The sequence below is a fragment of the Thermobia domestica genome, chromosome 5, assembly GCF_964235325.1.
Source record: "Thermobia domestica chromosome 5, izTheDome1.hap1.1, whole genome shotgun sequence".
Taxonomy (NCBI): domain Eukaryota; kingdom Metazoa; phylum Arthropoda; class Insecta; order Zygentoma; family Lepismatidae; genus Thermobia; species Thermobia domestica.
This window is the reverse complement of record NC_137458.1, coordinates 321,491,402-321,506,400: the sequence shown is the minus strand read 5'-3', so window position 1 is coordinate 321,506,400 and position 14,999 is coordinate 321,491,402. Positions and strand designations below refer to the sequence as shown.

The window sequence follows — 14,999 nt, the reverse complement described above, 5'->3', positions numbered from 1 at the left end:
CTGTTGGATATTGGTGATGGCGTTGTGGATGTTCTGTTACAATGCGAATCAGTAGAGGTTCGGATCGAAAAAAAAAAAATTCAATTTCACGAACAGTACCATACATGTCTAACATGATCTGTAGGCTTCTACTTTTGTAAATCCACGTTCTTGTATGGCTTCAGGTTAAGATCCTTCAAGATGCGCCAGCACCTTACTCCTAACACTTGAGTCATGGACTTAATGGGGCTCTTCAATATCCGCCTGCGAATATCTTCTTTCTGGGCCTCAGGGATATTCATTACCTCTTTTTAAGTACGGATCTGTTCGCTCTAACTTTTTTATGAGTTCGTATATGGATGATTTGGCGAATGGATCAGTTTTTTTTTTTTTTTTTTTTTTTTTTTCCTTTAAGTGATCAGCCCTGTGAGCAATATTCTCTTACGATGAATATCCTGGTCTTCTTTGTCAGCGGCAGTTTCGTAACTATGCTGGTGTTGTGTGTTATTGTGTGTTGCTACACCGAATACACTACCGCTTTCCCTCATCTCACATGTCCAGTTCGGTTTATCTTGGACCACCCTGTAGCTCTGTATTCATTGAAGGATTGGATTCTGTAGAGAATCGGGAGGTTTACTGATTATTATTATTATAACATGTTATTCACTGTAATGGTGTTCTGTCTTGAGTGTTGTACATTCATCTGTTTATTTTTCTGAATTTTTCATAATTTGATGTAAAACCTTTTAAGAACTTTACCAATCGTATGAACATGAAGTAACTTAGCGCGTAGGTTTACAATGATGTAAGAATGAATTATATTAAAGGAAAATACGTTATTCTATAGGCAGGGAAAGCATTATACTATTTTAGGCATAATATTATCCCACAGGTTTATTCAAACTTATTTATTATTTGTAAGATAGAACTTACCCTGTCTGGGCTGACGATATTAGGCACAGGCACAGATGACACACAGTTAGTCTTTTGTTTTTTGTATTTTTGTCCATCAGAGACTTTGTACGTGACAGAACATTTCCCTGATGCATCAGTCTCTTCTTTGGCAATATTTGAGGTTTGGAACTAAAAGCATAAAATAGATTATTCCTTTAGCAAAAACACAGAAAATGATTAATGATTAAGTTAAATTATAATTGGACAACAAACATATAAACATACACTAAATCTTGCTTTAAAATAAAAGATAATTGTCGCTATATATTATCGTTCTAAAATGACAAGGAATTTTTAGTTCGTTTGTGTGGTAACTGGGCATAGGCGTCTCTGGCGGGGAGGGACGAGGGGGTCGCGTCCCCCACCCCAATATTTTGAAGTACAAAATATTCAATATTTCATTCTAATTTAATTTATTTACTAACAACAGAATAACAAATAAATAATAATAATCATAATCATATTTATTTGGAATATATTATTCAGGCTGTGGAACGATTATAGAAATATCAGAGTTCTTGATATACCTTAGGGGATCCGTGAAGGTAAGCAGAAAGGTAACAAATGGAATCGAAGATAATAAATAGGTTGGGCTAGGTAGCACTATTTTAATCACTTTCTTCGATGTCCCCCCCTCCCAAATTTTACATGCCAGAGACGCCAGTGTAACTGGGTCACCTATTTTTTTTATAATCTTTTACTCTGAAGAAGTAATAAAAAGAAGTCAAGGACACTCACAGTCTAGGATAACTGTTTATGAACAAAAAAACACATACTTAGATTTGCGAATATCATGAGAAGAAAAACTAAAAGCAGGCTTAAATGAAATGCGAGAGATGCTTAACACCAAATTCAATATCAAGATCAACAATATCAAGTTTTTAGGAAAACAAACAGTTTTTGAAAATTTTCAAAACCGGTTTCGGTTTTATCCAAACCCGGTTCGGTTTTTCACCGAAACCGGTTTTCTCCCAAAACCGGCTCGGTTTCGGTTTTCTTCAAAACCGCTCCCTTTTTTTCAAAATTTGTTCTATTTCAGACCAGAATAATGTTTCGTTGTTCTTCGGAAACCGATACCGTTTCCACAGAAATAGTTTCATGTGTTTTCCAAAAGTTTTCACCAAAACCAGTTTCACTGACCGAAACCGGTTTTGGAGAAAAACGAAACCGGTTTCGGTGAAAAACCGAACCGGTTTCTGAAAAAAAGAAAACGCTTTCGATGAAAAACCTAACCGTTTTGGAGAAAACCAAAATGTCGGTTTTTCGGATTCCGGTCTTTCTAGAAACCGGTTTCCGTTTTTTATAAAAAATCAGTTTTCTCCATCCCTAATAGAAATTCCGTTACTTGGGGAGAAATGCAAGAATATAACAATAATTTTAGGAATGATAAAAAAAAAATGGATCAAAAGATTACAATCTTGGCCAAGAATTAGTTTTTGGATCAGGGGCCACAAAATTTTTGAACGGCCCTAAATCGAGTTTTCGTATTTTCTACGGAATAAGCACATCATACTGAGTCAAGTGATAGTTTGGGTTTGACTACACTATATGTAGTTCTCCAGGTATAAGGCGTACAAGAAAATTTTTGATTGAAATATAATGTATCTTTTGATCCAAAAAGAGAAAAAGAATGGATGTCCAACATATGATGCTACAATAAAAAAAAAATTAAAAAAGCTGAAAATTGGATCAGATGGATAAGGTATAGAAGAGGGTGTTGGTAATAATAAGGGAAGGAGTATACTCCTACTGAAAACTATTTAGAAAAGCAAACAAAAAAAAGTGTCGGACACAGTATGGGAACATAGTTGGAGGAATCATAGTATTGGCTATGCTATGAAGGGAATTTGCAGAAGGAATAATGAACAGAGAAATGCTGAACTAATACATATGGATTAAATAATTCACGATATAAGGAAGAAAAAGTACATGGAAATGAAAAGTCTACCTCAGAATAGGAAAGATTGAAAATATGTGTCAAACAGTAATACAAGATGTAGGGGGGAAAATACATGCAAATGAAAAGTCTGGCTCAGAATAGGGAAAAGTGGAAAGCTTCTTTAAAAAGTATACAAGATATAGTGAAGAAAAAGTACATGAAAATGAAAAGTCTGGTTCAGAATAGGAAAAAGTGGAAAGCTTCTTTAAAAAGTAATACAAGATATAGTGAAGAAAAAGTACATGAAAATGAAAAGTCTGGCTCAGAATAGGGAAAAGTGGAAAGCTTCTTTAAAAAGTAATACAAGATATAGTGAAGAAAAAGTACATGAAAATGAAAAGTCTGGCTCAGAATAGGGAAAAGTGGAAAGCTTCTTTAAAAAGTAATACAAGATATAGTGAAGAAAAAGTACATGAAAATGAAAAGTCTGGCTCAGAATAGGGAAAAGTGGAAAGCTTCTTTAAAAAGTAATACAAGATATAGTGAAGAAAAAGTACATGAAAATGAAAAGTCTGGCTCAGGATAGGGAAAAGTGGAAAGCTTCTTTAAAAAGTAATACAAGATATAGTGAAGAAAAAGTACATGAAAATGAAAAGTCTGGCTCAGAATAGGGAAAAGTGGAAAGCTTCTTTAAAAAGTAATACAAGATATAGTGAAGAAAAAGTACATGAAAATGAAAAGTCTGGCTCAGAATAGGGAAAAGTGGAAAGCTTCTTTAAAAAGTAATACAAGATATAGTGAAGAAAAAGTACATGAAAATGAAAAGTCTGGCTCAGGATAGGGAAAAGTGGAAAGCTTCTTTAAAAAGTAATACAAGATATAGTGAAGAAAAAGTACATGAAAATGAAAAGTCTGGCTCAGAATAGGGAAAAGTGGAAAGCTTCTTTAAAAAGTAATACAAGATATAGTGAAGAAAAAGTACATGAAAATGAAAAGTCTGGCTCAGAATAGGGAAAAGTGGAAAGCTTCTTTAAAAAGTAATACAAGATATAGTGAAGAAAAAGTACATGAAAATGAAAAGTCTGGCTCAGGATAGGGAAAAGTGGAAAGCTTCTTTAAAAAGTAATACAAGATATAGTGAAGAAAAAGTACATGAAAATGAAAAGTCTGGCTCAGAATAGGGAAAAGTGGAAAGCTTCTTTAAAAAGTAATACAAGATATAGTGAAGAAAAAGTACATGAAAATGAAAAGTCTGGCTCAGAATAGGGAAAAGTGGAAAGCTTCTTTAAAAAGTAATACAAGATATAGTGAAGAAAAAGTACATGAAAATGAAAAGTCTGGCTCAGGATAGGGAAAAGTGGAAAGCTTCTTTAAAAAGTAATACAAGATATATTGAAGAAAAAGTACACGAAAACGAAAAGTCTGGCTCAGGATAGGGAAAAGTGGAAAGCTTCTTTAAAAAGTAATACAAGATATAGTGAAGAAAAAGTACATGAAAATGAAAAGTCTGGCTCAGAATAGGGAAAAGTGGAAAGCTTCTTTAAAAAGTAATACAAGATATAGTGAAGAAAAAGTACATGAAAATGAAAAGTCTGGCTCAGAATAGGGAAAAGTGGAAAGCTTCTTTAAAAAGTAATACAAGATATAGTGAAGAAAAAGTACATGAAAATGAAAAGTCTGGCTCAGGATAGGGAAAAGTGGAAAGCTTCTTTAAAAAGTAATACAAGATATAGTGAAGAAAAAGTACATGAAAATGAAAAGTCTGGCTCAGAATAGGGAAAAGTGGAAAGCTTCTTTAAAAAGTAATACAAGATATAGTGAAGAAAAAGTACATGAAAATGAAAAGTCTGGCTCAGAATAGGGAAAAGTGGAAAGCTTCTTTAAAAAGTAATACAAGATATATTGAAGAAAAAGTACACGAAAACGAAAAGTCTGGCTCAGGATAGGGAAAAGTGGAAAGCTTCTTTAAAAAGTAATACAAGATATAGTGAAGAAAAAGTACATGAAAATGAAAAGTCTGGCTCAGAATAGGGAAAAGTGGAAAGCTTCTTTAAAAAGTAATACAAGATATAGTGAAGAAAGAGTACATGAAGATGAAAAGTCTGGCTCAGAATAGGGAAAAGTGGAAAGATCTATCAAACAATAATACAAGATACAAGGAAGAAAAAGTAAATATAAATGAAAAGTCTGACTCAGAATATGGATGAGTGGGAAGCCATGTGAAACAATAATACGACATATAGGGTAAAAAGTACATGGAAATGAAAAGCCTAGTTCAAAATAGGGAAGAGTGGAAAGTTGTGTCAAACAATAATAGAAGATGTAGGGAAGAAAGAAATAAATGGAAATGGAAAGTGTGGCTCAGGATAGGGAATAGCGGTAAGTTGTGTCAAATTTGGCTCAGGATAGGGAACAGTACAAATCTGTGTTAAACAATAATATAACATGTAAAGGAAGAAAAAGTACATGGAAATGGAAAATCTGGCTCAGAATTGAGAAGAGTTGAAATCTGTGTGAAAATCTTTGAAGAGATTGCTGACCTGGAGGGAAAAAATAAGATCTCTTGAAAACTAGAAAAACTATGGGCTCCCTACTGGAGACGTTCAGGATGGATGTCAACATTATATTTTACGAATGACAACTTTTATCCCCAACAACCAAAGAAACCCTTTCAAACCAGTGTATCTATAGAATATGGATGTACTTACCTGAAACAGACTAGCGATTCCTTTCTTGAAATTGACCATGGATAATTCTTCATCTTCTTGAATGTACACATCTTCGATATTTCCATCACTCCAGTGAATCAAAAATGGACTATTTTTTAAATTCTCCAATTTGGAGGTATGGCCCACGAAGCCCTCTGGTGAAGGAGCTTTTCGAGATTTTATATGTAATTTTGGTGAAATGACCTGTGAAAAAAATAAATAAAATAAAGTAAATAGAATAATTGAAATATAATTAAGAGAGAATACTAAAATGGGGTTTATTTTAGTTTAATGCCCATTTCCAGCATCGTGGTTGTACGGGACAAGACCTACTGTTTACAATGGAATTCAAACTGCTACTAGGATTTGAACCCAAAGCAAATATTGCCACCAGGAATTGAACCTGGGATCCCACGTATTATAGAAAGCTAGTTAACCATGAGGTGGTGCTGATCACAAGTATTTGAACCAAGTGTAAAAGTAGCTTTATATTTTAGAAGGAGATATTATGTCAGAAAATTGTCGGATGGCGCATAGAATCATGGGAAGTGAGCATTCTTGAAGTCAAATACAGCTAATGTTGCCATGAGATGAGAAATTTTGAGTCTCGAGAGCAACAGTAGGTCATACTATTTTAATGTTGATGATTCATAGTATAAGAACTATAAGTTGGTAAAGCGATAGTACGAAAAAAAAAAAAAAAAAGAACTTTGAACAACATTTAGAAATACGCAAATCATTACACACTATACCAGTGGTCGAAGTGAGACGGTATGTGGTGGTATGCCATACCACCTCTGGTTTTTCAGTGATCCAGACATACCGTCACTGGAGAATATACCTTTAATAAAAACCATTTTTATACACAGTAATTGAGGAATAGCTTTGCAAGTAGAAAGATTTTATTTCTTATGTAGAAATAATTTCCAAGTCGACAACGCCGACATTTTTGTTATCTTTTCCCTAAATTTTGTTTCCTAATTAGATGTCTTCAAAAAAGTTTTAATGTGTCATATTGAATTGTTTCTTTCGCATGTATCTGTATGTGTCTTTAGCCTTAATGCATATAAATGTCGTGTTTTGAGCATGGGCGCATTTAGAGGTTGTCTGCTGTGCGGGGCGGATCTTTCGGGGGTTTCGAATACCCGCCAGTCGAGTAGGGAGTCCGAGTTTTCCCGTAGGAAATTGTTAATATAAAAAGCCGGCTTTTGAGCATTTTCGTGTATAATTCTCTATAATACATCTGAAGTTTTTGGCGTAGGGTCAAAGTATCTGCATCCCCCCCCCGGAACTAAAGAGAAGCTTTCCAGTGGTTTTCAGTCATTATGTTAATAGAAATGCAATCTTTTAGGCAACATACCATTACTGTATTTCAACATTTAGATAGTCGGTATGTCGAGTCAAAATCGTAATAAAGCATATCGCCTCTGCTTTTCTTTTTTTCCACTTCGAACACTGCACAATACCCCAATAATAAATATGCTGAAGACGTTGTATCACCAGTGCCGTGCCCTGGAAAAACAGCGCCCGGAGCAAGAGTATACGACGGCGTCCCCATACATATATTCCAAGTAATTTTTCCTTTCTTTTGCCCCTTCTTCTCCCGATTTTTCGCCCCCTTACTTCAGCGCCCGGGGCCGTCGTCCCGCTCGTCCTCCCCCCACGGCACGGCCCTGTGTATCACATCCTTCGTGGGTTTCTTGTCACACAGAAGGATTCTGATAACTTTGAGATGATATCAAGGAAAACTCAGGGTGTATCTTTTTACATAAAAATAAATTCTGACCAAAGCAAATGACTATTAATAAATAATAGTGTTACAGTTTCATTATCTTCATCAGACACATTATCTGACACATCAGCACACACGTACTTTCATCAAACACATAATATCTAATGAAGCCAATGATACATGGCCGAAATTGTAACAGTATTATTTATTAAAAATTATTTACTTTGAGTCAGAATTTGCTTTTATTTAAGGCAATGCAGTTCCAAAGCTTGAATGAGCGTGAGCGTAATTCTTGTATATACATTTACAAAATGAGACGAGAATTTTTTTGAGGGGGGACGAGATAGGAAAAGCTTTTTTTTATAATCTAGATGAGACGAGAAAATCTTATTTCTTGTCTTGTCTCGTCTCATGGGCTAAGCTAGTTGTGGATTTTTTTCTTTACGGGTAATCTCATATCATTCCATTTGTGAGACTAATGAAAAACCTTGTGAGGATAATTTTTATTTAAGGAGGGGAAGCAGGCACGTTAACTCAGTGCAGCCGCTGCAGTGTACTCTGGCAGTCTCCATCTTCAAACCCTTGCTGCAGTGGCGGCACTATAGGGGGCGAGGAGGGGTGACCGCCACTCTATTTTTTTTTCACTCACTCCCACCCCCGATTTTTCTATGTACAACTGGCGAACTCATGATCGCGAACTGCTGCTGTAGAATTTACCACTGAAATCTATATAACATTGCAATCTTTGTTGTTCATTCACATGTTTAGTTAACACATTCTTTAATGCCGGTTCTGATCCCTAATTAACTAAGCTCTTCTGTGTATGGCTAACCATTAAGTATTTCCATGTTTCCATGTTTTACGTTGAACATTTTACAGTCTTTTTGTACTTCCGTGTATTGATAACTATTGAAAACTGCAGCTACATGCGTGTTATAAAGTTAAAGAACATAAAATAACACCGTTTGTATATCTGCAAATAACAGAATTTCAAGGGTGGCCTTATTTGAATGGGGTCACGACGAAACAGAAGAAGGATTTTCAAGTAACTATGAGTCGTTGGAAGCTGTGCAGTTAGAAATAAATTGGGTTGGTAGAAGCTCAGAATTAAATAATAATAATAATAATAATAATAATAATAATAATAATAATAATAATAATAATAATAATAATAAAAGCAAAACAAGTGTTGTTGCTTCGCCTCCCAAAAATTTTTCTTGCCTTCTCTCTTGCCCCTTAGTATTACGAGCCTAGCATCGCCACTGTCTTGCTGGTATTTTAATGTAGTAATCGTAGTTATAGTGCACAGTTGATTTTATCACTGATATAGCTAAATTAATAGTGAAAATTGATTTAGATATTTCAGTATCAAGATGGTCCGTCCATGTGAACGATTGGCCGGTCCCAAGTAAAATTGTTATCACTGATAATTGTATAATTAATGGGATATAGTGGCGACGGACATAGTTATGTTGTGCTAAATACCTTAATCATGTATCAAACTGTTATATTTGTCTAAAAAGTAAAACTCATAAAAAAATTAAGACCGAAATAATGAGCGCTTGTGCGGAAATCTGAATATTTACTGATATGACTTACCTCAAGAGCTCAGTGTTTGTAGTTTGAGGGAAATTTCTCTAATCTAGGGAAATTTCGTAGGTAAATCTAGCAAAAAAAAAAAAAAAGAAAAAAAAAGAAAAAAAGAAAAAAAGAAAGAAAAGGAAAAGAAAAAAGAAAGGAAAAGAAAAGAAAGAAAAAGGGGAATTTTTTGATAAAAGGTGAAAATCCAGGGAATTTTTCTCGCGCTGACTGAAAAAAAAATGAAATGAAATCTTTGATTTTTACGTCCCACGCTTAAGCCGGTTAGGCTAAAGGAGACGGTGATGATGAGAAATGAGTGAAATGGTGGAATGAAGAAAGTGGGAGGAAACGGGAGTACCCCGAGAAAACCCACGAGTACGGTGTTTGTCCACCATAAAGTCAACACGGCGCGAGCTGGGATCGAACCCAGGACCCCAAGCACCTGGTGGTGAACGCTCTACCACTGAGCCACCGCTGGTAAATTATACTTAAGTAGAGGAAAGTAAAATAAGAAAGATAAGAACAGAAAAAATAAACATAACTACGTAATAATAGCAGTGATTAATATCATTTTGTATTACGTTTTTAAGTAATTATAATGAACTAAATAACCACTGTACCGCGTTCATGTTTGTAGAGCACAGACTATTAAGCAAAGAGAAGTCTGAGCACATACACAAAACAATACGTTTTATTACCGTTACTCATGGCGTGGACATATACGTTAACCCACTCCGGCACCAGACATACCTACTGGCTTGCTTCTTTTTCTGTATTTACAGCATACCTTGCATAGCAACACGCTATGCTGAAGATACAAAGCATTCAGAAATAATATGACGCAGTCCGTTTACCGTGCATTGAATAAATTCATTTGTTTGTATGCCCTGCCGACACTGCGGTTGAATGTAAAAGATGGATGAAAAATATTAAATAAAATATTTCAATTTTATGGCCTTTAGGCTAAGGAAAACGTTAAGGCAATTAAGTGACTGATGATGGAAGAATCGGTGAAATGAGAGTTTGGGAGAGAACAGAAGTACCCCGAGAAAACTCACGCACACGATATTATCCGCCACAAATTTACTTCACCGGGAATCGAACTAGGGATCCTACGCAACAGAAGTAAGTGCTTTACCACTGAGCCACTGCTCCCCCCTCCAAAAAAGAATAGAAGCAGGTGCAAGTAGTGTTAGAAATTAATGATAAGAGCAGCACTAAATCTCAGACGACTTCAAAAATAGGAAAAGGTTTTTCAATTCGGTCCTTTACATATATTATGTATAAAACAGGGTGGGCCAAAAATAGGTATACACCCCTACATTGACCAAATATAACACTCTAGTTTATGGGTTTATTTGCCACGGCTGTTCCGAGCTTAAGGTATAAGTGAAAAGGTTTTAAGAACACATAATAAAGAAACTAAGTCTATCTGATAGATAACAATAAGAAATTATGTAAAAAGCAATGAGTTGATCAGTACCGGGCTGTATACCTGCTACTTTTGGGCCACCCTGTATATGCTATATGTCGATTCACGCATAATTTCGACTTGAAAGTACGTGCTTTTTCTCTGATCCCATACAAATATAATTTTTATCTAATGTAGTATAGCTAGACCACGAAGCTCCTCAACGGATGACAGTGTTCATACCGTAATTGAGTGTAGATAGTCGTATGCGTGCAGTTTTACTATACGGATCCTACGGATCCATAGTATAAGTAGTAGTAGAAGTAGAAGTAGGAGTTGAGATAGCAGTAGGAGTAGGAACGGGTTAGAAGCCCCGCAGGGGTTCGTTGAGTTCTGTTTTCGATATAAAAATGGGCAAATTAAAGACATTCCCACAATTTTTCCATGCATTTTACAATCTATGGATCCGTATAGTAAAACTGCACCGTCGTATGTTCGCGCACTGTGTAACTCCGCAACGCATAGACCGATGAAAAGAAAAATATTTCTTCATGCATGTTTTGTGAGCAGACCCACTTTATAGGAACTCTTTTTCTTCTTCTTTAGTGTTCTACCTGTAGATACGTATCTAAACTACTGGAATAATAAAAAGCGGGAAAACAAAATAAATTGTTATATAAAATACTAGCCTTTGGTTAGCTGGGATCTCCGCCCCCAGACCGCTGCATTTGCTCGGCCTACGGCCTCGCATATCTTATGTATCAGCCTTTGCATCAAGAGTGAATTTCGTGCATTTGCTATTAATGTTTCCTAAATTTGGCCCAGCTGGGAGCTTCGCCCCTTGATCCCCCGCGTTTATTCGGCCTACGACCTCGCACCTCTTAAACCCACAATTCTACCCAAGTTCAAGTTTCGTTTCGTATTTCAACTATCTAAAAGATAATATTTTGTATCCCTAGAAAACGCTCATTTAAATAACGAGAATTTCTTCATATCCCTTTAGACCCCTTAAAAATATTCACTTTTGGCAATTTCCATGTCAGTTAGTAACGGAAGGCTATAATCATGCCCAGTGGCGTATTTAGGGGGCGCTTCCCGGCTTAACCCCCCCCCGAAATCTTACTTACTATAGTAAAGTATATGAAATATCTTGCTGAATTTTCACATTTTAAGGCAAAGCCCCCCCCCCGAAAGTTAGCGAAGCCCTCCCGAAACAAAATTGTAAATACGCCACTGATCATGCCAAATTTCATTATTCTAATCTTGCCGGAAATGTCTAAACATTTTGAGGTATAGTTGACCCATATAAACAACATGGGAAAGATTTTTCACTTCCCCATAAAACCACTCTACAATTGGAAATTTTTATTTTTGGTGATTTATTTAGGTAACGCTAGTGAAAACGTACAAACATACAAAATTTCAAGTTTTTATTCCAATTCGAAGTACGTAAACTAAAATATGAGATTATAGGTCAAAAAGGTCCATTTAAATAACATGGAGAATTTCTTCACCCCTCCTTTAGAGCCCCTAAAAATTAAAAATATTCACTTTTGGCAATGTTCCTGTGGAGTAGTCCAAAAAAGACTACGATCATGCCAAATTTTAATTTTCCACGCCAGCCGGAAGTACCCTTTTAATTTATGCCAGTGAGTTCACGTAGTTAGTATATAGGTTGTATCCTTTAATCGTTTTAACCATTCATACATGCATATAAACACGTTACTGTATTATTGAGTGGTAGCTAATATTATTGACTTCTAAAATTCCAACAAATGGCGGGCTATGATTGGCTGCTGACCGTCCTCCAGCGACTTTCACACAAAAAAGTTTTTTAAAAAAATAAGCGCTCAAATAATTGCTTTCTTTTTGAAAGGGAAAAAAAATAATGGGGAAGAATTGTCACGCGATTTATTGTTGAAAAGCACAAAAATAACTTTGCTGGTTAGAGGATAAGTTAGATTCACATCTCTGCTTCCAAATGCGTTAATTTTTCTTTTTTTAATAGGAATATTATTATCATCAAAATAAGTGCTTCTGGCAGTACAAAATACCAGCACCTTCTTTCTCAAGTCTTGTTTTGTTTTTTGTGTTTTTTTTAAAAACTAGATTACTACTGCGCGTAAAATTTTCTGCAGCCACCTCTCCTCCTCCAACCGCAAACGCTTCCGCCGCCACTGTGCTTCAACTCTTCCACTGGTTAATTGGCTCTATAATACCATAATGGAAAGCAGTGGCGGCTTTAGCGGGTAGACCGGGTAGGCACGGGCCCATCCCAAAATTTTGAAAAATAAATAAAGGCTCAAAGATACAATAAAGAGTAAATATATTGTAAACTACTTATATTAATGGTAGATAATTATTTAACAAATAGAATCAACTACTACTGTAAAGGTAATTTCATACTGTCATTAATCAATCAAAGGTATATATGTATTCATAAGCTAGGGAATCGGTCTACCCAAAATTAAAATTAGACCCGGGTTCGATTCCCGGTGGGAGCTCATGTGGTTCGGATTCCACGTTAATCAGTAGGTCCACGTCTCATATAGCCTCGCTCCTAAACGGGACGTTAAACTCAAAATCACCTCACCTCACCAAAATTAAAATTCTAAAGCCGCCCCTGGTGGCTAGTTCTGTATGCTAGCGTTTCGTGTTCGTAAAATTTACGTATCTCTCGTAGGAAAGACAGGAATTATATTTCTGGGTTTTCGGCATCTATTCGGCATCCTAGTCCGCCACGTAAAAGAAATGACATACTTCGGTGATCACACTTCCAGAGGAAGTTGGAGGTGAGAAAGAAGGAAGCGGTCTGGGATCTTCACTTTAGATACCATTCCGGCGTTTATCCGGAAAACCTAGGATAAACCTCACTCACAGTGACTAGCCTAAAAAAGGCTTTTATATCTTTCCGACCGAAATTTCCCTCCGGGAATCAAACCGAGACAGCTCACACCAAAAGCGAGAGCAATAGCGATTACACTGTGTAGTGCTACACGTAACAGTAATAGTGGTATAAAAAAACATGATAGTAATCTAAGGTTAAAACTAATTTTTCACTTTTAAATTTATTTGAAGACTGAAACACGAATATTCACAGGTGTATAATATTATGGTCAACAGACAGCAGTACTTGCTTATTTCTTCCACTGGTTTACAAAATACATTTATTTAACGTTTAATTGTTCATTGATTTCAGCAAACCTATAATATAACACAACATTTAACCACACTACATTGATTTTAGCAAAACTTTATTATAAGTACACAATGTATTTGTCATGTTTAACCGTCCTTCATTGATATTAGCAAATCTTTATTACAAGTACACACTGTATTTATTTAACGTTTAACCATCCTTCATTGATTTTAGCAGATCTTTATTAAAGTACACATTGTATTCATTTAACATTTAATCATCCTTCATCCATTTTAGCAAATCTTTATTAATGTACGCAATGCATTTATTTAACGTTTAACCATCCTTCATTGATTTCAGCAAATCTTTATTAAAGTACACATTGTATTTATTTAACATTTAATCATCCTTCATCCATTTTAGCAAATCTTTATTAAAGTACGCAGTGCATTTATTTAACGTTTAATCATCCTTCATTGATTTTAGCAAATCTTTATTGAAGTACACATTGTATTTATTTAACATTTAATCATCCTTCATCCATTTTAGCAAATCTTTATTAAAGTACACATTGTATTTATTTAACATTTAATCATCCTTCATCCATTTTAGCAAATCTTTATTAAAGTACGCAGTGCATTTATTTAACGTTTAACCATCCTTCATTGATTTTAGCAAATCTTTATTGAAGTACACATTGTATTTATTTAACATTTAACCATCCTTCATCCATTTTAGCAAATCTTTATTAAAGTACACATTGTATTTATTTAACATTTAATCATCCTTCATCCATTTTAGCAAATCTTTATTAAAGTACGCAGTGCATTTATTTAACCTTTAACCATCCTTCATTGATTTTAGCAAATCTTTATTGAAGTACACATTGTATTTATTTAACATTTAATCATCCTTCATCCATTTTAGCAAATCTTTATTAAAGTACGCAATGCATTTATTTAACGTTTAACCATCCTTCATTGATTTTAGCAAATCTTTATTATAAGTACACATTGCATTTATTTAAGGTTTAGCCATCCTTCATTGATTTTAGCAAATCTCTCTTCTAAGTATAAATTGCATTCACAGCTACTAATCAACCCTGTCGTAATTTACTTTCTTGTGCCTTAACGTTCAAATAACACATTTACTTCACGTATTTTTCTTATAAATAGATTTATTTTATTTGACTAATTTCTACTCCTAACATTGATGGCACATAATTCGAAAACCGAAGGCCTATGTACACAATAATATTCCACATGCATACTAAACTCGTCAACGTTTACCATCATGTCAAGTTTCGTCAGGATTGGATGAGTTCTGTACATTGCATAGATAAAATATTTTTGCGAATATTTGACTATGTCGAAAGCTAAATTTGATGGTTTATAATTCAGGAACTATAGGTCTGTGCAGTATAATAGTCCATGCGCATACTGAGGTAGATTGATTACATATAATACAGTCTACTGGAGAGGTTACCTACATAGGTCAACCGGAGCGTGTATATGAACAGACCTGTGCAGTTCTTGGAAGCTGTGCAGGCAAGCGGAGCTTTATCAAAAATCAAAGTTTATCTACCTACTCCCGAATGATACTGCACGGTGAACTGA

At 35.1% G+C, this 14,999-nt stretch overlaps 1 protein-coding gene across 2 annotated transcripts in view; it reads right to left on the bottom strand.

Moving 5' to 3' along the window:
• Positions 1-14,999, bottom strand: part of Mtp (microsomal triacylglycerol transfer protein) — a 159,221-nt gene that overhangs the window by 57,703 nt on the left and 86,519 nt on the right. For both annotated transcript variants that reach the window (XM_081760536.1, XM_081760537.1), the window contains 2 exons: positions 5,521-5,724; positions 913-1,062 (listed from right to left, as the gene is read on the bottom strand). In XM_081760536.1, the coding sequence (XP_081616662.1) occupies positions 913-1,062; positions 5,521-5,724 (354 nt within the window). The remainder of the gene's footprint in view (positions 1-912; positions 1,063-5,520; positions 5,725-14,999) is intronic.